This window comes from Neolamprologus multifasciatus, chromosome 4 (genome assembly GCF_963576455.1).
Source record: "Neolamprologus multifasciatus chromosome 4, fNeoMul1.2, whole genome shotgun sequence".
NCBI classification, from domain to species: Eukaryota; Metazoa; Chordata; class Actinopteri; order Cichliformes; family Cichlidae; genus Neolamprologus; species Neolamprologus multifasciatus.
The window spans coordinates 11,030,389-11,053,695 of NC_140442.1; the positions used below are offsets into that span (position 1 = coordinate 11,030,389).

At 38.4% G+C, this 23,307-nt stretch overlaps 1 protein-coding gene across 7 annotated transcripts in view; it reads right to left on the reverse strand.

Annotated features, from left to right (window-relative positions):
- LOC146519855 (vascular cell adhesion protein 1-like) overlaps positions 1 to 14,770 on the reverse strand; it is a 28,085-nt gene extending 13,315 nt beyond the window's left edge. Inside the window, exons 1-11 of one of the 7 annotated variants that reach the window (XM_085156221.1) lie at positions 14,586 to 14,770; positions 13,779 to 13,916; positions 8,425 to 8,682; positions 7,986 to 8,333; positions 7,595 to 7,819; positions 6,327 to 6,554; positions 5,976 to 6,239; positions 5,087 to 5,344; positions 4,174 to 4,311; positions 2,047 to 2,256; positions 1,231 to 1,473 (exon numbers count right to left, since the gene is read on the reverse strand). In XM_085156221.1, the coding sequence (XP_085012347.1) occupies positions 1,231 to 1,473; positions 2,047 to 2,256; positions 4,174 to 4,311; positions 5,087 to 5,344; positions 5,976 to 6,239; positions 6,327 to 6,554; positions 7,595 to 7,819; positions 7,986 to 8,333; positions 8,425 to 8,682; positions 13,779 to 13,902 (2,296 nt within the window). In that variant the 5' untranslated portion in view covers positions 13,903 to 13,916; positions 14,586 to 14,770. The other 6 variants (XM_085156223.1, XM_085156227.1, XM_085156224.1 and 3 more) reach the window with 6 other exon arrangements.
- Between the last annotated feature and the right edge of the window lie 8,537 nt (positions 14,771 to 23,307).

A 23,307-nucleotide genomic window follows, 5' to 3' on the forward strand; every position in this document is an offset into this window, starting at 1 on the left:
CTATGATGGTGTTAGAAACATCACATGCACAAATCATTACCCATTCCCTAATGTCACCAGCAGCAGTGAACCAGTGCATACTGCAAAATCCATAGACTGTATTTATACTGTATTTAAAGAGAGCATTTCTTTTTACCATGACTGTAAGACAGACATAACCCCATTGGTTTAAAAGTGAAGCTGGTGCATATATACCTTCGACATTGTAGATTTTATAATCTCAGTTAGTAGTTTCAAGTTTTATTTAATACAGTTTTATTTATAGGGGGATATTTTGCGAATTATGCTTACATAAAATAGGAAATTTTGTAGGACATAGCTCTTGTGACTGATAAGTCACTGCCATATGAGTGTGCAGTTTCCTCTGTTTTAGAGTCAGATCTGCCTCTATTTTGGAAACAGCCAAAATAGAGGCAGATGTTCAGTGAATGACTTCAAGATGTGACTTCAAAAAAACAGGACCTTTAAGAGGATGGATGGCTGTGAATCAGGAAGTACTACTAATCAGAAACAGTGCCAAGTCCCTCCAATCTGCATGTTGACGGATTTAATAAAAAGCATTGTTGTCATGACAATAATGGACCTAGAGCTTTGAGGGTTTTGAGGAGTCACCTGGAGGCCTCTTCCTGTTAAAAGGGAGTTTTTCCTTCCCACTGTGACCAAAGTGCTTGCTCACATGGGGTTATATGATTGGTTTTTTTTTCTCTGTATGTATTATTGTAGGGTCTACCTTACAATACAAAGTGCCTTAAGGCGACTGTTGTTGTGATTTAGCGCTGTATAAATAAATTTGAACTGAATTGAATTGAAACTCAAGTTCTGTTTTTTTCCAAGTTTATTGCTTATATTTGATTTTTATATTCCTTTAGTATTTATTTCAGCTCCTTTTAATTTCTATTAGTATTCTGCCTAGGGTTTATTTTGTAAATTTCGTTGTGGTATTTTCATAGCCTTCTCCCTTGTGTCATTCTGTGTTATATTTAAGAATGTTAGGTTCTTTAGTCACAGATAAGAACCTAGAAATGGAGCTCACTCAATTTTTACTTCTCATGTAAAGAGCCGTGACTTTTTAATAAAACATCTAGGGCAGTCTTATATTTTTATGGTCTTGGCTAACAGCAGTGGAACCCTCTGATTGTTTAGCTTTAAGTTCATCCAGAAACACATACATGTAAAAATGTACAGAAAAGGTGCATAAGGTGAAAAATCTGTGTGTTAAAAGTGTGTTACCTTTTAAAATCACTTCAACCACATGTGATGCAGAACCAACGTCATTGCTGGCAGTGCAGTTGTAGATGCCTGGCTCAGACACAGTGAGTTTTCCTTTAGACACATTCACATGGGACTCTGGGTTGTAGTGCCACTGGATCTTTGGGGTTGGGTAACCTTCTGCTTCACAAACAAGCTCCTCAGAGTAGCCTCTGAACACGGGGATTTCTTTTGGAAGCTTTGTGGTATTAATTTTGGGCTTATCTGTTGTGACACAAAGGTAAACAGAATAATGTCAAATTCAAGCAATACCATCCAAAATAAACAAATATGCTGTTTAAAAATTGAAATAGCATATTTTCAAACTCATCCGTACACCAATGTTAAGAATAGTAAATGTAAAAGGAAAGAGTGAATAGCACAAATATCTGCAACAAGGTTAAAGCAGGGTGTCTCTGTTTTGTAATGACATTATCTTTACCTTCATATTGTTATAGATAACGATGGATTTAGTCTTTTAATTACATGCTGTAATCTATATGCACTAGCAAGATTATTGTTTGACTTTAAAGATGTGCTATGCCTGGAGCAGTTGACTATATAAGGAAATCTTTCATAAACTGATATGACAGTGACACAATAGAAAGAAAATTGTAGAAATCTGATGTTCGGAGCAAAGAGTCAAATGGTGTACTTTTGAATATCTTTACCTGTTTGTCTGAACATTTCACTACCTTTAACATAAACACTTAAGAGAGTAACAGTATATGTTCAACATAACAAAACGAATGGTAGATTCCTCTAATAGGGAAAAGTGAATATGAAATGGGATCTTACAGAGGACAGTGATCTTAAGGGTGCTGGATGTTGTAGTCAGAAGAGGATTTAATCTCAGGTTTAGCCGAGCCTCACATCTGAACTCCACTTCGCCGTCTTTCCTTTGCAGATTGACATTAATCGTGGCTGAAACATTTACCGGGGATCTGACATCACTGAGTTTGCAGGTTTTGTTGTTTTCAAGCTGACAGCCAGTTTCTTTCAGTATGTCTGACAGAAAATAAGAAAATAAAAAGACAAAAGCTGACATTTCCACTTGTTTATGTATGAGCGGGAGACACAACAGAAGTTAAGCATAACTTACAGTACTGTGAGAACATCTTGAGCCACTCCTTATTTCTTTATATTTAGTTTATAAGAAGCAATGAGTTTTAAAGCGGTCTTGAACAATAGTTCTACTACAGGCTTTGTGAAGGTCTTTTAAAGCCTTTTTCTTTTGCTATTGGCTACTTTTTTCCACTCATTTTCAGTCAACTCATTGTAATATGACCACTTTGTTAAACATCTTAACACTAGCTGATGAACCACTCAACCATATTAAAGACACCTAACTGAAAGCATGAACTAGTGTTGTGTGTACACATAGCAGAAAACCTACACAAGAATCACTTTTTAATTAGATCTTAAGGCACTTTGTTTTTTCTATATAAGTGCACTGGTTGGTTTAACTAACATTTACAGGTTTTTCATCCATTTAATGTTTGCTGAAGCCTCATCAGAAGTGGTCTCAATGGAAAGGTGGCTGTTGAGAAACAATTCTTTGTCACATTTAGTGCTGTGTGCCAGGCAAGATGAAGACCCAAACGCAGGACTTGAACAACGGGATGATCAAAGGAAAGCAGTTCACTCCATAAAATAAACTTGAAAAAACCAAATCAAAACTTGAACATGGAAACTAAGAACTAAACACTGGGAAGCTAGAAAACTGTAACTGGAAGGTAACTGGAAACTAGAGACGATGACAACAACCAGGTGCACAGAAGACGCATGCAGCACATGGGATAACGACATGACAACAGGCAGAGGAATCACAGGGCTTAAATACACAAATGGATAACGAGGGAATTAGACACAGGAGGAGAGCACAGCTGGGAGTAATCACACATAATGAGACGGGCAGGAAGCCAAACTGAAAACATTAACAAAGGATGTGAGACTTTCAAAGTAAAACAGGAAACAAAAGACTGTCATCACTGAGACATGATGACATGACTGACTGAGGAAAAACAGGGGATGCATAAACCTGGAGCACAGAGACAAGAATAACAAACTGAGACAGAACTAAACGAACATGATAGACTATGCAGTTAGGACAAATGATTAAACCAGGAAGAATGAGGAAACTAAACAATACTAAAATGGGAACATAAGGAAACTAGAAGCACTGGGTCATAGAGCCAGTAACATGACATTCTTCAAATTCAAATTCAAATTCAAATTTTATTTGTCACATACACAGTCATACACAGTACGATATGCAGTGAAATGCTTAGACAACTGCTCGTGACCTAAAGAAAAAAAAAGAAAAGGCTATGAATAAGATAGGTAATAAATATGAAAATTAAAAAGGGTAAATTTAACTAGGAAGGAATAAAATAAAATAAAATATAAAAATTAAAGTTAAAAATGATATAACTGTACAACACAAATTAGAATGAAGGGTAAATTTAACTGGGAAAGAATAAGATAAAATATATAAATTAAAGTTGAAAATAAAATAACTGTACAACAAAATACACAATACACAGTATAGAAATATATAAGAATGTATGAAGAAATATAAATATATATATACACAATAACAGCAGCTGTACAAGTATTAAGTATTACTTAATGAAGTGAAACAAGGAGGAAAGGCTCAGGCCTGTCAAATTACATGAGAAAATCAGAGGCAAGATGTCTTATAGATTGATGAATTCAAATTGGATCCTTTTGATTTCAATCATCATCATTATATATGGTAGAGGTGGAGGTAGTGTAATTTTCTCTTTCTATGATCAATCTTTCTTTTGCATCCAGTGGCGTTGCCCACTGCTGGACACTAGAAAAAAATCTCAAAGCACTGTATTGTGTTGTATTGCAAGTCTCTCACAGTACGTCTATAATATTTACAGAAAAGCTCCTCACCTTGATTTTTGTACCACAACACAGTGACGTTTTGTGCTGGAGCGATGCTGACAATGTCACACCGCAGCTGGAACTCTTTGCCCTCTTCCACAGAGCTCAAGCGATGCACGTGATAAATGGAAACACTGTCTGGTTTTTCTACAGTGGAGAGTTGTTGGGAGAGGAAAGAGCAGAGTAACACAATTTAAGATTCAAATTTGAAGGCAGCAAAAGTATGAAAATTGTTGTGAACAGAGGTGGAAAGTAACAAAGCACAAATAATTCTCAGGTATCTGTACTTTGCTTGAGTATTCAATACTGAGCATTTTTCTGACAACTGTTTATACTTTCCATTCCTTATGTTTTCAAAACAGCCTTGTTACATTTGGTTTAACACATTCAAGTTGAGATATTATTTCACATCACTTTGTGATTCTAAACATTAAATCAATTTGATCCTAAACTGTAATACACAAAAGGCATACTAATAGTGGATAAAGTGGGCAGGTGTTTTGCTGAATCTCTCTTTAACCCCTGACTGTGCTCATTTTCCTGTTTATGTGTGGAGGCAAAGTTATCCTCTACAATGTAGGAAACAGAAGATAGAGCTCTTTAAATAAAATCATTCTTTTTCTATACTCATTACTGAGTCGTGCCGAGAACAATCATTAGAATAAAATTTAGACTGAAATAACTGAAGACTAAAAATATTCTATTCCCATATACTACAATTTTATTACATTAATACAGCACAAGGTACTACTCAATACGTTCTTACTTTGAGTACATTCTGAGTCTGTACCTTTTCCCATTTACTTTAGTAAAGAAGTTTAAAACAGTGCTTTTACCAGAGTATTTTTTAACACAAGGATGTGTAGTTCTACTCAAGTACAGAATGTCTGTATTTTTGCCAGCTCGGGTTGAGAATACTTACTGTAAAGAGTAAAGTTCAATGATTTATTGCATTTTCCTATTCCTTGAAATGTTGCAGTGCAAACTGGCGTCATCCCCCAGTCTTCATTGGTGTTAGCAAACCAAGTCATATTATCAGCTTCTACACCCTCCCAGTACATTCTCTCGACATTTGTGGAGATGGCGGATGTTGAGCTGCACGTTGCACCCTGCGCTCTGCTTCTGTACTCAAGCACCATTGGATTTGGAGTTATTTCAAGTGGGCATTCTTGCTCAGCACCTGCAGAAGGAAGGGTGGGAGTGAGAAATGTTATTTCAGTCCAAACCTACATTCCTTCATTACAATAATGCAAGATTTCCACATCCAGCACTGTAGTGAAATAGCAATGAAAGGAAAGGTCTTTAAGCTGTTTCTTTGGAGGCAACAGGAAAAGATCCCAGGAAGGATACGCCCCTCCCTAGCTCAAAGAATTATTTGGGGTGGACTGCACCTGCAACACATATCAGTTAAATGTGTCACATTTCCTTAGCCAAATTACTCTTAATATAAGGTAAAATGTGATCTGAACTGAGGTATATATATTTTTTATCAGCAAGTCAATCAGCAGTTTTTAAAAATACTCGAAAACTGAACCAATAACCATGCTTCATTTAAAGTCACTTACATCACCCTTCTTCCCCATTTGGTTTGAACAACACATCAGTAGTGGTAATGGTGAGAAGCTGTAAATTGATACTTCTCGATTTAGACTCAAAAGCCAAAAAGCGTGAGGATCAGCTGTTTTTTATTAATGCTCTCATATTACACACAATCCATAATACTTTATCACTCTTTCCAGAACATTATCTACTAAGCAGGCTATAATTGGTAGCTCGATTATGTTGCATACTGCGTACTGCAGTTCACCTACCTATAACTGTCACTCTGATTGTTCTGGAAATTCTTCCCTTGTTGTTCCATGCATGGCACGTGTAGGAACCCATGTTGTATGCAGTAGCGCTGTGAATCTCCAACCGGGATACTCCATCTTCATTTTCCTCCATCACATTGTCAGTCTGGTAATAATTCCAGGTATACGTTGGTCGTGGGTTTCCACTGGAGGAGCACTTCAGCTCCACAGTGGAACCAATGTGGACTTCAAGGTCTTCAAGCTCAAATATCTCTGATGGTTGATCTAAAGACAACAATTTTATTTAAGACAAAAAGGAGTAAAATATACGTATGTAATCACTCTCGCTTGACGTGTGTCTGAAAGACTTACAGTGAACAATAATTTCCACAGTGGCGCTAACGTTTGACTGATTGTTTGAAGCTGTGATCAAGTAATGTCCTGCATCATGTCTCGTCAACGTCTTTGGAAGTTCCACCACCTCATCATCTCTGTACCAGACCATGACAGGTTCAGGAAAGCCCTCAACAGAACAGGTGAGATTGTGAGGAGTATGTTCCTCTGCCATGTAAATGCTTGGGCAGTTCAACTCTGGTCCATCTGAAAAGGAAAGCACAAAGGAAAAGGATAAACACTCAGTGTCGTCCTCCCTGGGTTTGGGACCCTTAGTTTTGAGATTTTTGTTATTCTTCCCTTGTATTTACAATTCTTGTTTATCTTCTGCTATATATAGGCTCTTCATGGTTTATATTTCAGTCTTGCTGTTTGAGTCTTCTGTTCTTAACTTTGTTACTCTCAGCTTGTCCTTTAGTTAGTTCCCTTGTTGTTTCCATTCATGTCATCTTTCTGCTTTGTCTATTTTTTGCCTTCCTGCACTGTCCTGTCCTACTCCTTTTCCCTTTTGTCATGTTAACCCTCTTCACCTTCTTGTATTACATTGTATATTGTCTGAGTCTCTCCTTGTTCTTTGTTGCTTTGACCCTCATAGTTGTTTGTCTTCCAGCTCTGTAATGCCCTGAGAATATTTATTTCCCAATTATTTATGGCTTTTGGATTGTCTGGCATGGTTTCCTTGTTTTTCCTGAACTTTGGTCTTTCTGTGTTTTCTTTGGTCTAGTCAGCATTAAAAGTCTTGCTTCGAGTCAAGGTCCTGCCTCCTACATTTATGTCCACAATATCCTCCCACACAGCTGAGTATGACACTGAGTTTTTGTCCTTCAAAGGAATTTATCTGCTGGAAGACAGAGATACTGCTCCAGTCGCAGTTTGGCCTGACTGACACTCATCAGAACTAAGAGAAACATTTTAAGAGATCATTCTTGAATATTCACCTGTGTTTCATCCCAGCATGTGAACAGATAAAGTGACAGTCTGGAGACTTTCACCTGATTAACTACCCAAGCTTCCTTTGAAATACAATGCTCTTGTTTCCCAAGACTCTGTTAATTAAAACCTTTAAACCTGCTGACTGTGTTCTAAGTTTGAGTCATTTGATTAAAACAGTGACAGCTACTCTCAGTTAGGACTTGAGCACTTCTTCCACTTTGTGCATCCAGAAATTTCTGCTATTTTTAAATGTATAATGTTCAAATGTAGTATTACTTTTGTTAGTTTGTCATAAAAGTGGATGTGACACTCACATAACACATGAACCTGGATGTTCTTTTGGACAGAGAGCGAGCCCTCAGCTTCAAGTGTGTACATCCCTGCATTTTCCCTTCTCATCGGAGTGGTTAAGTTGAAGGGTTCTCCATCTTTCACCCATTTAACCGAGGGGGTGGGATTTCCTTCTATGTTGCAATTCTCCTCCAAAGATTCATTTTCCATTAGCTCAATAAGACTGGAACACTGTACATCTGGTCCAACTGAAAAGAAGCAAAAGCACCAACCATTTGTTACAATGTAATGTTTTATTCTTCTTTCTTCTTTCAGACATATACCATCTTGCCAGGTAAACATAATAGTCACAAATACTATCTGAGACAGAATTGTATTTTATGTGAATATACAAACAAATAAGTTCAAACTTACAGAGAACTGTAATAGTAAGCTCCTGTGACGATACATTCAAATGTGGTCCTACTGGGCTCAGGTCCATCTGTGCCTCACATCTGAACCTGGCACCGCTGTCGTTTCGAGTTGGTGTAAACGCGAAGGTAGATAAGAGTTTCACTGGTTGTTTAGTATTTTTTAAGTTATTTGGTTCAGTTATTTCTAAGACATCTGGTTCAATGATTCTGTCTCCTTTGTACCACTTTACAGTAAGATTTTGGACTGGTGCTATTTTGGGGATCTCACAAGTAATGTTATATTTCTTCCCTTCTACCATCATACCATTGGAGTCAGCGGTGGAGTTGATTTTGATTTTTTCTGGAAATGCTGAGAAAAAGAAAGGATTTATTAGATACCAGAGTTATTAGAGTTATCATAATATAATTGTGATAATATACGCACAACAACCAGGACTTACTGTAAACAACGATGTTCAGATTTTTCAGGCACTGCTGATTAGTGTTAATAAAGCAAAAAGCAGAGATGTCCCATTGTGTTAAATTCTCCACCTTCCAGGGCAAATGGTTGACCTTAGTATTCCCTATCCCTCCAACTGGAACCTCCCAACCCATTCCATCATGGTTCACTGTTGTGGTACAGTTGACTGAAACTGGGTCTCCATACCGCACCACAACACTGGAGGGGCTCAACTCAATGGGACATGAGGCACCTACACCTGCAGCATAGAAATATTAGATATATTTAGATGCTTCACATTGTTTTTGTTTTGTAGTAAAAATAAAATGTAGGATCGACAAATCAAACCAAATATACTAGTCAAAAAGGAAATGCAAGTTTGTGTTTTAAGCATATTTTATAGACCAACACTATGACATATGTATATACAAGCAGGCTAATATGTGTAATAGGATGTGTCTGGATATGCTTCTGATCTAGAAAATCCTGCACTCCTCTGGTTGTGTTGGGTCAGGCAATGCCCTGCTGAAACAGCTGCAGAGCAATTCTAGCTACTGCAAGAACAGCACATGTACTGGTCATCTCAGCACCTCTGTGCAGTCAGATTTTTGACAAGATCAACCAGGTTAGAGATTATGCTCTCATGGACACGTAAGGCTCCAGCAAACCAACATGCCAATAGCCTAACGCAGTCCATCACAGTTAGTCACAGCATAGTTTCACTGATAGCAATGTTGCGCATGCAGAACAGTGAAGAGGACTTCAGTAGTGTTTTTAGGAAGAGTTTTAGGCCAATCAGATGCTTTCCAGGTGGTACTGCAAGATGGTACTTTTCTGCATTTGTAATTCAATCACTTTTGACAAAGTTACCAACACCAAAGACTGAAACGTAGTCCTATACCATGACAAAGCCTCCACCATACTGTTGTACCTTTCAGATGCCCTCTTCAATACGTATGACTATTTGCACTACATAACACCTTTTGGCACTGTTTCAGTCCATTTCTTGTGTAATTTGGCACACCTCAGTCTTTTCTATCCATTTCCCCTCCTGAAGAATGGCTTGTTGACAGCCAGCCTTCCACTGAGACAATTTCTGATGAGTCTTTAGGAAACACTAGACAGGTCAACTGAAGCCAAATGCATCGCTCAGGCCACACTGGACACTGTGCAGATATATAGCAAGTTTTCAGCTATTAGCTCTTTGGGAATCGCCTTGTTGATGCAAATAAACAAAGCTAACAAGTCAACTTATAATTCATCTGTTTAATTGACATTGCTTTAAAATGAAGGTTGAATGGGTTTTTTGTTTGTTAAACTGCTGTTTCCTCCTCTCCTCTCTCCTTGTTCCTTCTCCTGTCCTCTGCCCAAATCTCTTGTGCGAGAGACTAAGTGAACTATGCATGGAGACTCATCAAGGATGCACAAATTGAAAAATCAGAAAAGGAAGTGTATGGACTCTGTTTAAAAAAAGCATATTAAATGTCTCACTAAACAACAAAATACAATAAAAAAGGCAGATGAAGTCAAACAAGCAAAATAGCAATTTGGGGGGGGGGGGGGGGGGGGGTCTACCACCTCCTCCTGTGTGTTTCTTTGCTTTGCTCACTAATACCTGTATTTGAGTTTCTTCCCTCCACCGTTTGCTTGCTTGCTCACCATGGATAAAACAAATCATTAAACAGCACATTTTTCCTGGAAGCTGACTTCATTTGCCTGTGTACATTCCCATGGTGAGTCATTCTTTTGACAATGAGTTTGATAATCTCCCCCCTTTTTTTAGTCAGTGCACTAACTGAACAAAAAATATGTCAGTGAATATTCTCACCAGATAAGACTTTTCTTTTATCAAGCCCTTGTTTTGATATATTTTCCTGTTGAGCAGAAAGGAGCTTTTAAAGGATTTGTCTTTCACCGTACCCCCCACATTGTTATTCAGGAGGACTCGTGTAGAAACAAGATTATCGTAATGCCAAAGAGTGTTTGTGTTTTGTTTTTTTTTACATAGCCACACTTCCCTAAATGATAACAATGAAAGCAAGAGGTTGATGGTGCCATACAGTCCATGACCTCACAGTGAACAATGAACCCTTAAGAGGGCAACACCTTTAAAGGGGAAATGAAGTTGTTGTACAAATCAAACCTTTTAATAGAAAGAAATTATTGATTAATTTGAAGCCTTATTGCGGTATTCCTCAATGTTCTCCCAATTCCCAAAAAAAGACATTTTTAAAAAATATATACTTAATGGAAAGTGAAAGGAAAGAAAAAACACACAGCTGCCTATACATTTAACTACATCAATCCAATAAACTGCTAATGAACATTCAGAGTCACTGCCAGTGCCAGCGAGTTGAAATTGCTGTTGCATAAATAGCCTTAACTCACATCTAAGAAGACTGGATTGCACATAATAAGTGTTCATTTGAGGGGAAAAGATTTGGGTCAGATTTCACCTCTTTGTTTTCTCCCTGGGTACTTTTACACATTCTTTCACAAAATCTGGGAAACTATCCACCATTTGTTTTCCATTTCTTTTATTTTCTCTCTCTCCTTTACACACGGCAATCTATCGCACCCTTCTGGTTAAATTAAGTCCTGCACCTGGGGCATGTCACAGTTTTAGCTGCTGTTGTTTTACTAATCACGCCAATGACCACACCATTCTCTTTCTCTAACACGAATATGGCTTCACATTTATGCTTGATCTGTATAGACCTCGTGAAAAATGAAAAATAAAATAATAAATAAATAACAAAAATAAATAAAAACAAGTCTTGGCCACTGAGAAAAAGACATCATATGACAAAATTACACCAAATATGCATTATAAAGCTCGAAGACCATCATTTTAGCAATAAAAGTGAGAGCATCTTACCTGCCGCAATGAGAAGGAGCCCCACTGACAGCTGAACAAATAATCTACTTTGACTCATTTGAGTTGCCTTACTCAACAATGACCCCTCAGTCATTTGTTACTCCTCTGCTCAGCTTCCCCTGTTGGACTGTGCAGCTCCGAGCTGTCGTGAATAAGTACAAGCAGATGAGCGGGAGAGAGAGAAATACACCGAGATCCTATCTCTCTCTCCCGCTCTTGCTCTCTTTCTCTTCCCACTTTCACTGCACAGTTAGTAATTTGCATGCGGGGGGCGATATTTCTGTTATTCATGAGTCAGGCTATGTTACACAGTCTGATGTTTGCACCGTTAACTATTGTAGATCTTGAGTGAGGTATTTACAGACATTAATAGCTTTAAATAATCTTTTTGTCCATTTAACACAATTTGATATTTGCTGTGAAAACTTTAATTCATGATATTATATTCATAAAAACACAAAAATGGATTTAGACCGTTGACTTTTAGACAAATAATACAAAAAAAAAATCTGTATAGGTCATTTACACTTCCTCTTTCCATAGCATAAGTCTGTAAATTTAGACATCCTGTCTTTTCTTTAGAACTGTGGGAAAACCCCCTGAAAAAGCATAAATGTGATTATTTTTGGAAAGTTTTACACTTTAAAAGAATGGAAACTGTGCAAAATAAAGGATGAATTAAAATACTGTATATGCAACTTCACTGTTGCATATACAGTTACATTTTACTACTAAAACAACCAAAAAAATTACCCAAACCCTCTAAATCAGTTGAAGAGTGAAGATTCTTTTGGTTGTTGGCTGTTAGCCGTCGTTATGCCCACACATACACATGCACATGCACAGACACATCTTAAGGTCACCAGCACATAGATTCACACCCATCGGCTGTGTTGCTCTGTGTTTTCATAATTTAGACCAAATGTTTAAAGACCAAAACTGAACCATTTTTTGTCCCTTCTGGTTGAATTTTTACACCAAATTGATTCAGAAATGAAATATGTATCATATGGTTTACGTATTGGGATTGGGTTTTTTGGTTTGTTTGCTTTTGATTCATTATCATAACATCAGAGAAAAGGAATGTGCCCATTTTGGATTGTTGATTAAGAACATGTTATGGCACAAAAGAAGCCAATATTAAAAACTGGAATTTCCTAGATTTCACTTTCAGTTAGATCTTTGTGTATGTGTGTGGTGACTGTGTGGCACAGTGGGATACTCCCAGATAAGCATGTGATTTTCTAGAAACTGAAAGAAAGTTGTCCAGTCACACTAAAGGAATGAATGTAGGAATCATTTCTGAGTCAGTTTAAGGTGATGAACTCTTTTGGGATGCACCCCCTGCATTAAATAACAAAAAAAGAACACTGAAGAAGAACAGTGAATCTGTGGGAGGCTTTAAAAGCAAGTAATCACATCCTCCTTGTGCTCTTGGGACCCACAGAAATGTTTAATAGAAACCAGAGCAATATGTTTTTGGTTAAGGGCAAGTGAGAAAAAGCAGCTACGTGCAGCTGCTAAGTTGTCTTTTAATTCAGTGTAGGTCAAAGGTTATTTGAAAAGTCCATTAGGTTGAAACAGAAAAGATAGAGGAGGATATCCAAGAAGGAATGCTCTGAAAGACAAACAACACACTTTAGTGAAGAAAACAAGCATTGAAATTCCAGTCATGCTGCAGAAAAAGCAAGCAAGGATTACACCCCCCTCTGTCTTCTTTTTTTCTCTCTCCTGGAGGTTTATACACATATCAGACTTAAAAGGCTGCTATTAAAATTTCACTGGACTAATACTGGTCTCATTCCAGCTTGATTCTCTTGACAAATGGTGTGTGTTTCCCAGCAACAAAGTCCATTTGAAATCCAAGCTAAGTGCTGCCAAACCTAACAGAAATGTTCAAACGTTTGTGCGGTTCACTTACATTTCATGAAGCCATGCTGTGATCGCTATCAGTTTCATTTAATAAGGGTACTTCCTGTTCAAGTCTAAGAATGTGCGGGAACCACATTCATCAGCTGGCCTTGAAGGATTTCAAGGACACTGAGATTAACTGGACTCAGGCGTTTACTAGAATAAATCACAGAGCAATTAATGGCGTGACAAATGTTCGTGAGGCTGATGTGACAATGTTGGCCTTTTTACTACAGCTTGTTATAAAAATAATGAATTTTCCAGTGACAAAAGGGAAGTGGCCGTTCAAATTTGACAAAGTCCTAAGGAAAAAGGCACTTGACTGTATCCTGCAGTTTTAATGCCAGTCCTGTACTAACACCCAGGAACTGATCATATATCTTACCGCTGACAAGATGGCATTGTTCTGTTAGAGAGAAATTCCATCAGTTCTTTTGGAGACCAGATGCACTTTCTTCACCCCGTTATAAAACCGAGCAAGCAACCAGTGTCCAACAACTTCATTTGTGAAAACACAGAAACACAACAGAGACATTCACAGTGCAACAATATCTCCATTTACTTACTGAAGCTCGGCTTATTGTAACGTGATCTTGGAAGATTCATGAGTCTAACAGAGGACCCTCTGTGTCCACAGATTCCTTGTTTCTCTGCTGGCATTTTCTTCACTTTGTGCAAGAGACATTGCATCAGTGTCAGGGAGACTGGGGAGACAAAATTCCCTAAAATTCTTTGTTACACACATAACATCAGATATGCCCTATCCTGACTGCAGTACAGAGTAATTTTATCTTTCCTGCTGGGAAATTCATGATTAAGTCAAACAGCAGCTTACTCATCTTGTATCCAGTGTGGAAAATTCTTCCTAACTTTATCAGAATCTCAAAGCAATTTCTAATTCTTACAACTTGTATTTGAGAATTAATTTGTCACTGGAGGAAGCAGTTTGTCACTGTTTCCACTTTGGTTTTAATACGCTTGATTTCTGTGCAAACTGCACTCTTCACAAACTGCCCATACGAAAGTTAATATGCTACATGCCACAGCACTGAGAAACATCAATTCCCCTGCCAAAGATTGCATTCTTTACCTCCTGTGTGTGTACTTTTGGGAAAGATATTGCATATATTAGGCTACATGTGATTGTAAACAGACATTCTTGGAAAGACTCCCAGAATTTGCCGTATTCCAGTCATCTCATTATCCAAAACTTTTGTAGGTGAATACTGAAGTTAGTCTGCACACACCCAGCCTTAATTTGAGCAAATCCACTTTATGTTTAGAGTACCATTAACTTCAGGATGCTAACATACTGATTAACAACTGCAATGTTAACTTATGCAGTGTCTTAAATTGCATACTTCCACACTTACCATTTTCATTCTCTCCGTTTTGGCCTCCCGTCCACTAAGAAAACGCAGCGTTTTGGAAACGCTCTCGAAAACGCATACATTTGAAAACGGTGCTTTTGCGTGGCAGTGTGGACAGCGAAAACGGAGGCTTTCTAAAACGATGACGCATGTTAGTCATATGATGCAGTCATGTGACCAATTAAACTAAGATAGTGGAGGGCATTACCAGTGTTGGGAAGGTTACTTTTAAAATGTATTCCATTACAGATTACAGAATACATGCCCCAAAATGTATTCTGTAACGTATTCCGTTACGTTACTTAATGAGAGTAACGTATTCTGAATACTTTGGATTACTTAATATATTATCATGCTGTTTACAACTATGTGAATGTACAATTGCTGTGATTTATTACTGTTACTGAAGGTCCGCGGCTCCGAAGCGTAGTAAAGGGACCTCTGGCTAATACGGTGGGTTCTGTGTCGGCTCGTAGCCGAAAACTAGCTTTACCTTGTTGTCTGGGTCAACTTTGCTAGCGAGAGACAGAGAGAGGCGTTGAAAGGCTGCTCCAACGGAACTTATTGTTTTTGGAGGAAAACACGAACACAGTGTACAGTCGAGTCTTAATAGCTTACTTACAACTGGGCTCATCTGGCACTCTTCTTGGCTGCAGTGGTTATTATTATATTTACATGCTTCCAGCTCCCGTTTTTGCTCGATGACAGCTCATACTTTTCCTTTTTCTCCCTCCCTCGCTCACAGACACATAACGTGTATGACAGTCCATTCTCCCTGCAGCACGGACTACACTGCCCATGATGCTACATTCTTTAGAGCTATACCTGTAGCATTCTGCCTATTAGCTTAGCACAACAACAACAAAAAGGCCTCTCTCACCCAGGAAACAGCAGAGAGAGAGAGAGCGTCACCCTGTAACCATGGCAACCGTAACGCTGCATCCTGGAACAACAGAACGTAGCTGTCAAACAAAACCCAAACAGTCCTGACCCGCCACAATATGAAACAGGGAAGTACCGCCTTGTAATCCATTTATTTCAACAAAGTAACTGTATTCTAAATACCACCTTTTTAAACGGTAACTGTAACGGAATACAGTTACTCATATTTTGTATTTTAAATACGTAACGGCGGTACATGTATTCCGTTACTCCCCAACACTGGGCATTACACAGCAGTTGTTTTGTTTGCTCTCAATTTTGACATCCCTATTAAAGATTAATATCAGTTTGTACATGCTTCAAATAGCTTTTCTTCAAATTCTTTAACTCTCAATCGCTTTTGCAACTTGCAGCAACAACTCCACCTCATTGTTAGTCCATTTTAAAAACTTGGTGCTTTTCCTAAACATTTTGCCGACATTCAAAAAGAGCCGGTGTTGTGCCAAAAAGTGATTGTCTGCCAAAAAGTGGCTTCCGGTATTTGCCAAAAACTGATTGCTCGTATTTAAACTGCTATAAGTAACTTGTTGGGCTATAATATGTGAAACATATGTTAAATGCATCCCTCATGGATGACATAAAGTCATATTGAGCCACAACCAATATTCGTGTAACAAGGTAGAAGCCGCAATAAGTTTTTGGCAGTGACTTTTATATAACCTTTATTTATGCAGTTAAAAAAAAATCTCATTAACATTAAAAATGTCTTTTGTAAGAGTAAGTTGGCAAAGAGAACAGCAGAAATGGCAGCAAATATGACAATAGTTCTGTAAAAATATTTTAAACGAGGATAAAGGACCGGATTGGTTATAATGTAAGTACAATAACACAGAGCTGTAAAGATACTTGAAAAAACAGATAATTTTTTAATTCTATATATAACCCCTTTGTAAACGCTGTTCATCGAAGTCTATTTACCAACATACATAAAGATATTACACATAAAAAATACACGGAAACATTGGAAATCGGTTTTTGGCAGGCAATCACTTTTTGGCACAACACCCTAAAAGTAAATAAGCGGCAGACAGAAATGAGGCAGGTCGAATCGTCTTGCGTTTCACGCATGCGCAGTAGTGGAACGTAAGTGTTTTCGGTGCACAACTCTGTGAAAATGACTGAAAACGCTAGTGTGGATGCGGAGCGTTTTTAGACTCTATTCAGGCTAGTGTGGACGTAGTCTCTCAGAGGGGTACAGAGGGCGCGCTCAAATGGCGTCGATATTTGAGCGTGCCCTTTAACTATAACTGTCTGTTTTTGACAGATAGCTGCTGCTCCTGGAGTCTGGTTTACGTCTCTTCCTGTTTAAAGAGAGTTCATTCTTCCCTCTGACCTCAAGTGCTTCCTTATAGGGGTTTCCTTGTTAGGGTTTTCTGTCTAATAATGTAAAGTCATTACCTTTCAATTTAACGATTCCTCGAGGTGACTGTGAGTATGATTAAAATAAATTAAAGCAAGGTAGGCCAGAATAACCTGCTTTGACCTCCTTTTTAACTTTAATGATTGTTAGTTTGAATATGATTTGAAACTGTGACTGTGATCACAAACTCACCAAGGACAGTGTCTCCTGAGGTCGCAGTTAGAGGAAATGAAGGTTCACTTACTGTTCGACTTCTGTCTGGCTGGACTTCTTTTTTCACATTTTGAGCTGCAGAATTAAAGCAGGTTTAACGTGAAGCTTTGGCTTCACTCATCTGACCAGGTAGCTGTTGTCCAATCTCCGTCTTTTATAAACTTTTTTTGTGGGGGGGATGCTGCACACTTCTCAGCATTGGTGATCATATATGAAGAACAACCATCATACTTCATATGAAGTAGCATGATTGTTTGATTGTTGTTTGGTGTGTGTGTGTGTGTATGTGTGTGAGTGAGAAAGTGTGTGTTTCCATGTGTCCTTGTGTTGCAGGCAGGCTACAGCAGAAAATTTTGGTAGTGAAGGTGTATTTCTAGCCTCTGCACCGAGGCTTTAGGGTTATTTTGTGTGACCTAAAATGTACTTCTTCAATTTGAAAACCTGTGAAATCTTAGTTCCTGTTCTTTTCTGTTTGTTTAAACCTAACCTTAAGGCAGTGGAAGCTTGGTGGGAAGTCAGTAATTTTCTTTCTTTCTTTTTGTCCATTTCTGTGGTTAGACACGGGGCCTATTTTGTAGTATTTTTTTTCATGCTGTAGCTTTATTGCTTTTTGTTATTTGTGTGTAGAAAGAAAAGTACTTATGTTTGCTATTTTCACCTTTGAGGCCCCAGAAGGCTGTTTTCATTTCTTTATCCTTTTGTTGTTGTTGTCGTTTTCACTGTTACTTTGTGAATAAATGTTGACTCTGTGATGTATATTCTGAAAAGTGTTTAGTATTTTTGAATTAAATTTTGTAGGTTGGTAAGACCTCACTTTTACACTATTTCCTGTGACACCCTGGGTAAAGGTTGTACGTTGTACAAACAGTCCTCTGATTGTACAACTAAACTAAAGCACAAAACCACTAAGACTCAAACAGGCTAGCCACAAATTACACTTGCGAAGGAAAGCGTGGGGCAAATGATGCAATGTAGTGCAATTGAGTGCAGCGTCTAGCTTTAGCTTAAGGTTTGAAAGCTGAGAGGAACGGAGAAGCTGAGAGAGAAAGAAGACGAAGCAGTCGACGATTAGACTAAGACTAAAGTCCTCAGCGGTTCACCCGCGTCCAGTGCTTCACTCAACAATGTGACAAAAGCCTAAATGCACTTAAATGAGTGACTCAAGTTGAAGCTAGCAGATATTTTGTGGGAAATGAGTCTTTCATGGAGTGAGACAACAATAACAAAACTGGGGAAAACTGTCGTCGCTTTACATTAGTCGGCTATAAACTGTGTAGATAAGCTCCTGCAGAATTACTTCTGAAATAGTAGAACACAATAATAAAGCACAGAGGCTGTTATCTACTATTTTAGCATATGCATGTGATTTGTTGTTTGTCTTTTTTTGCCACAGTTTTATCTTCATTTCCAGTAAGCGCGTAATTTCCCATATTTGACTTGAGGCATCTCTGTCCTGTCAAAATCCATACATTGCACTGGTAAGTCTGCATACAAGTGGGTATACAGTGGGAGTTTATTGTTTTAGCAGGCTAACATTTGCCAATTATCAATTAAACTGTATAAGCTGAAGCTGGAATGTCAGTAGTTTGGACCCTTGGACCGTCAAAGCCATTAGCAGCCATATGAGGTTGATTATAATCAAGAAAAGTAAGTAATTGATTCTGGCAGACTCTCTTATGGGGATGTTTTGGTAAAACATACCAAAACAAGCTCGGTCCAACAATCAACGTGAAGATGTAAGTCTGTCACATGGCAATGAAAGTCTTTTAGGATGTTAGATAGGAAAGTGTAAACGTGTAAGTGTGCAGGAGCCAGATAACAAACAGGAAGTCGTTAGTAGTAAACAGGCTTAATGAGTCCGTAGAGAAAAGGCATAAATCTGATTGTTAAAAGCAGCGTGAGAAGCAGTGAAGGTGGACTTTTTCTGCTTCCTGGATCCCATGTTTGGATCTTATTCACAGTTAAAACTCCTTTCTGTTATCTCCTAATTATCTTTTTTTTGTTTCCTTTAGTAATCACACTCAGTCCACTTTTCCATCCTCTCCACTACCTGTGCTTGCTAATGAAGGCAGTACATCCTGTGCTTTGAGCTTTTGCTGAGCACATTTGGATTAAGGCCTGTCAGTGTGAAGCTGCCAAACATCTGCTGACTTAAATCCTTCTCTTGTCTTGACTTCTTTTGTTTTAACTTACTCCACCCTTGCTTTCACACCATATATCCTCTGTCTGCTCCTTTCTCCAGTGTGCTTTAAAATGCAACAGCTCTCTTCACTTGGAAATTAAGCAGTGTTACTCAAAGCCTTGGCTCAGACCAAAGGCCTCTTTTCAGAGTAATGACATTGTTTCTTTATTGTTTTGCAATGACGGGATGCCTGCTGTCCAGCTGAGTCAGGGCAGAAAGCTTGTCCAAGAACAACCTTCCTCTTCCAGGCCCCTGTTTTTGCTCAACTGTTTACCCACAACTATCAGAGTCAACCAAAACACTCCTAGGTGGCTCAGGAGAGATGAGTTTGGTGATCTGTCAAATCACTGACTGCTGATAACCACAGAAGGAATGAAACGTTTTAAAAAGACCCTTATTCAGATTTCTTACAATGTCACACAGATTCCAGGGCAAAAACAATTAATTTTCCTTTTTTTTTTTTTTTAAATTTCTCTTCGTGTGAAATGCATTTTCTGAGAAAATACAAAGCACATGTAGCAAGAAAAATGTGTTTTGACAGCAGGTTTCACTCCCTCTGTTGAGGGACAATCTATCTGGGCCCGATGGACCCAGGGGAGGATTGTTACTCTGGAACTAAGCTTGACATCATAGACACATGGAAATGTTTAGCATCATTATAGTGGGGATGGACAGATAGATAAAGAGCTGTGACAGAAGTGCATTCAGTTTCCTCTATGCAGTCTTTTTTTTTTATCTACAAGCCTTGAAGAATTTTAAAGCGCAGAAAACTTTGGTCGACTCGCTGCAGCACCAGGTTGTCTGATTATGGATTTATTTATTTATCTGGACTTTGGTAACTTTAGACTCTGGGTTTAGGAGAGGTGTGTGCTGAGTGAAGAGGATGCAAAAAATGATGTCATGCAGTCTGGGATTTATAAACTGTAAATACTTTTCCAGCTGAACGGCAAATGCTCTGCTACATCATCTGGGTGGAAAGACCATCAAACCCTTGGCATGATATTCTCCAGCAACAGATATGTTTTGTGGGTTCAGATGCATCAACAAGGAGAATGGGGAACACTGCTGCAAAAAAGTCTTGAGTCTCCTTTTATTTCTTTATATTTTGCAAGAAAAATGGGAAAAAGGTACAGCAATTTACTCAAATATGTGCAAACATACATGGAAATACAATATATAAGGTAAATAAAACCAAAGTTTGCATAATTCTAGCAAGCATTAAAGTCAATATTTGGTATGATTGTCTTTATTTTGCAACACAGCTTGAACTGAAGTAGTTCTCAGGAATAGTTCTCCAGGCAAGGACATTCACTTTTATTGGATGTTGAATGCCTTTTGTTCTGTTCTCTGTCAAAGTGATCACACACTGCTTCCTTAATGTTGAGGTCTGGGTTCTGGGGAGACCAATCCATGACTGATAGTGTTCCATTGTGTGTTTTGCTCTCTGGGTATGCTTTTACTCCACTGGCATTGTGTTTGGGAACACTGTCATGCTGAAAAATTAAGTTGGTATAAATCAAATGTTTTCCAGATGGTATTGCATGGTGGATCTAAATCATACTGTACTTTTTTGTGTTCAGAAGTCCAACGCCACTGGCTGGAACGACAGATTCTCCACTGTGTTTTACAGATGACTTCCAGCTGGAGACAAAAATTTTCTTTGTGTACATCAGGCATCTGTCATACCAGATATGCAGAGCTAACTGCTGTGGCAACCTCTCGTGGCACGGCAGCAGCTGAAAGTAGCTTGCTTGCTAGGAATGTTGTACATTTGTCTCGACCTCCTCTGTGGATACTGACAATGATTTGAACCACAAATTTCAAATATGGATTCATCACTCCATAAGACCTGTTGCCACTGATTTTCATCTCAGTTGTTGTGTAATTTGGCACAGCTCAGTCTTTTTTTCCCAGTTTCCCTTCCTCAAGAATGGCTTCTTGGCTGGCACCCTTTCACTGAGACCATTTCTGATGAGGCTTCAGCAACCAGTACGTGGATCAACTGAAGGACCACATGCATTTCCCAGGTCCTGTGTCAGGTCTTTGCTAGCTAGCTAGCTAGCTAGATCACATCAACATCAGCAGTTTGACACTTTCAAACTGTCAAACTGTAATTTTTTTTTTGTAGGTTAAACAAAAACAATTGGAACAAACAGCTCGTGTCGCAACAAGCTGCAAGCAACAAAAGATGCAATTTAAAACTGATTCTTGGCTAAGTTTTCTGTTATGTGTAGACCCAAACCTGGCTCATTCCTTGATGTAACTGCCATTTTTTATGTTCGAATGATTCATGGGTCAGTGTTAGGGTTAAAAATACATTCCATGGAAAATGGTCAGAAAAAGCGAAGAAGAACAACTATAACGATTGCTCAAGAGCACTTTAAAAATTACAAGAAAATCTGGCTGCTTGGAAGCAAAAAATAATGAAAAGATGAGTTCCTCAATACCTTTGCACAATATTGCATGTGAATTTTTAACTGTTTAATTTATTATTGCTGAATCTCTACTGAATATCTGTTAACCAGCTCACTTTAGTCCCTTTATCTCTGGCTCCCTCTGGAGCCACAGCCAACAAAATAATAATGAATCCCATTGTTATTATTATTATCCAGCACTTTACATGTCTTCACTGTGAATCACACCTTAAATATTAGATTTTTTTTAAACGAATGGCTACAGTTATACAGATATCTCATTTATAAACGGTTTCCCACTGTTTTACAATACTGTCGGAAGACACAACTCTAAATCCAGACCCATTAGTCAACACTAGATGGCAGCAAAGTGTCAAATCACCACAGCTCAGAAACACACTTTATCCTTAGCAGCTGAACAAATTTGATCCCCTATGGCTGTGCAGTAACTTGTGGGGCTGACATGGCTTTTGAAAAGGTGGAGGAGGGGAATGCAGTAATTATGGCGTTGGGAAACATCTGCGGTGGCAACCGCAGCAACCACATACTTTCATAACAAAGCCCAAACCCAATTAGGAAAGTCAGAATCAACTGGTTAGAAAGATGGGATGCCCGTTAAATTAAAAAGATGCAAAGATAGAGTGTTTGTGTTTCTACTAGAGAAATTTCTAGAGAAATGTCACATTACCATCCAAAAATGGCAAAAATATTACTCAACCTGCTGGTACATGCAGTGGAGTTAGTGGGAAAAGCTCACATCTCAAGTAGCTTCATGACCTATGTCAAAGTCTAAAGGAAGAATCTGCAAGTTTTGGCTTGATTTGTATTCATACTTTATCTCTGCATAACAAATATGCTTTTCTTTGGAACTTATATCTGCAATTATTACAGTAACTGTACTGTAAAGGTTGAACATGTTATGCTGTAAATTATAGCAGGAGAATTTATCATTCTAGTTTTTAAAAAGTGGTTTTTAATAATTAAACAGAATGCCAAAGTTTGAAGACCTTCCTACATGTGACTTTTTACTTTCTTTTTAGTTCTATGCCCTATCTCTCTGTGCGTCAGCCAGTGGTGGGGCTGCTACGTAGATTATTGGTTGTATTGTGGTGGGATAAACCACAAAACTGACAATTTCTCAGACCTTTGAAATGGTAACACGGTAATCCTCTGTTTGTAAGAACGTTAAACACACAGATTGGCTTTCACTCTGTGGTTTAATTTTAACCTGTTTGTTTTGGGTCGTTTCCAGCGTGTGCTGCAGATGGACACTTTCTCACAGAGATCCTCGGCCTGGAGCTTTTTTCTTCTCGCTTCAGCTCACTCGCTCCTCTTTTGGTTTTAGTCTAGGGATCACTTGGTCTGCACCCTTTGCCCAAGCCATGCTGGTGCATTTGAGTGATCTATCCTTTATATGGTGCAAGTTGCCAGAATAACAGAAACACCCCAAAGCCATCTTTGGAAGTTGTCCTGCATCCCTGATGGTTGCATTCGTCATCCAATCACCGCAAACCTCCATAGTAAAAGAACATAAATGAATAACCATGACTGGAAAAATTCCAACACTGGTTTTAATATTGTTTTTAAAAATATTCCCAGAGGGACTGTGGCTGT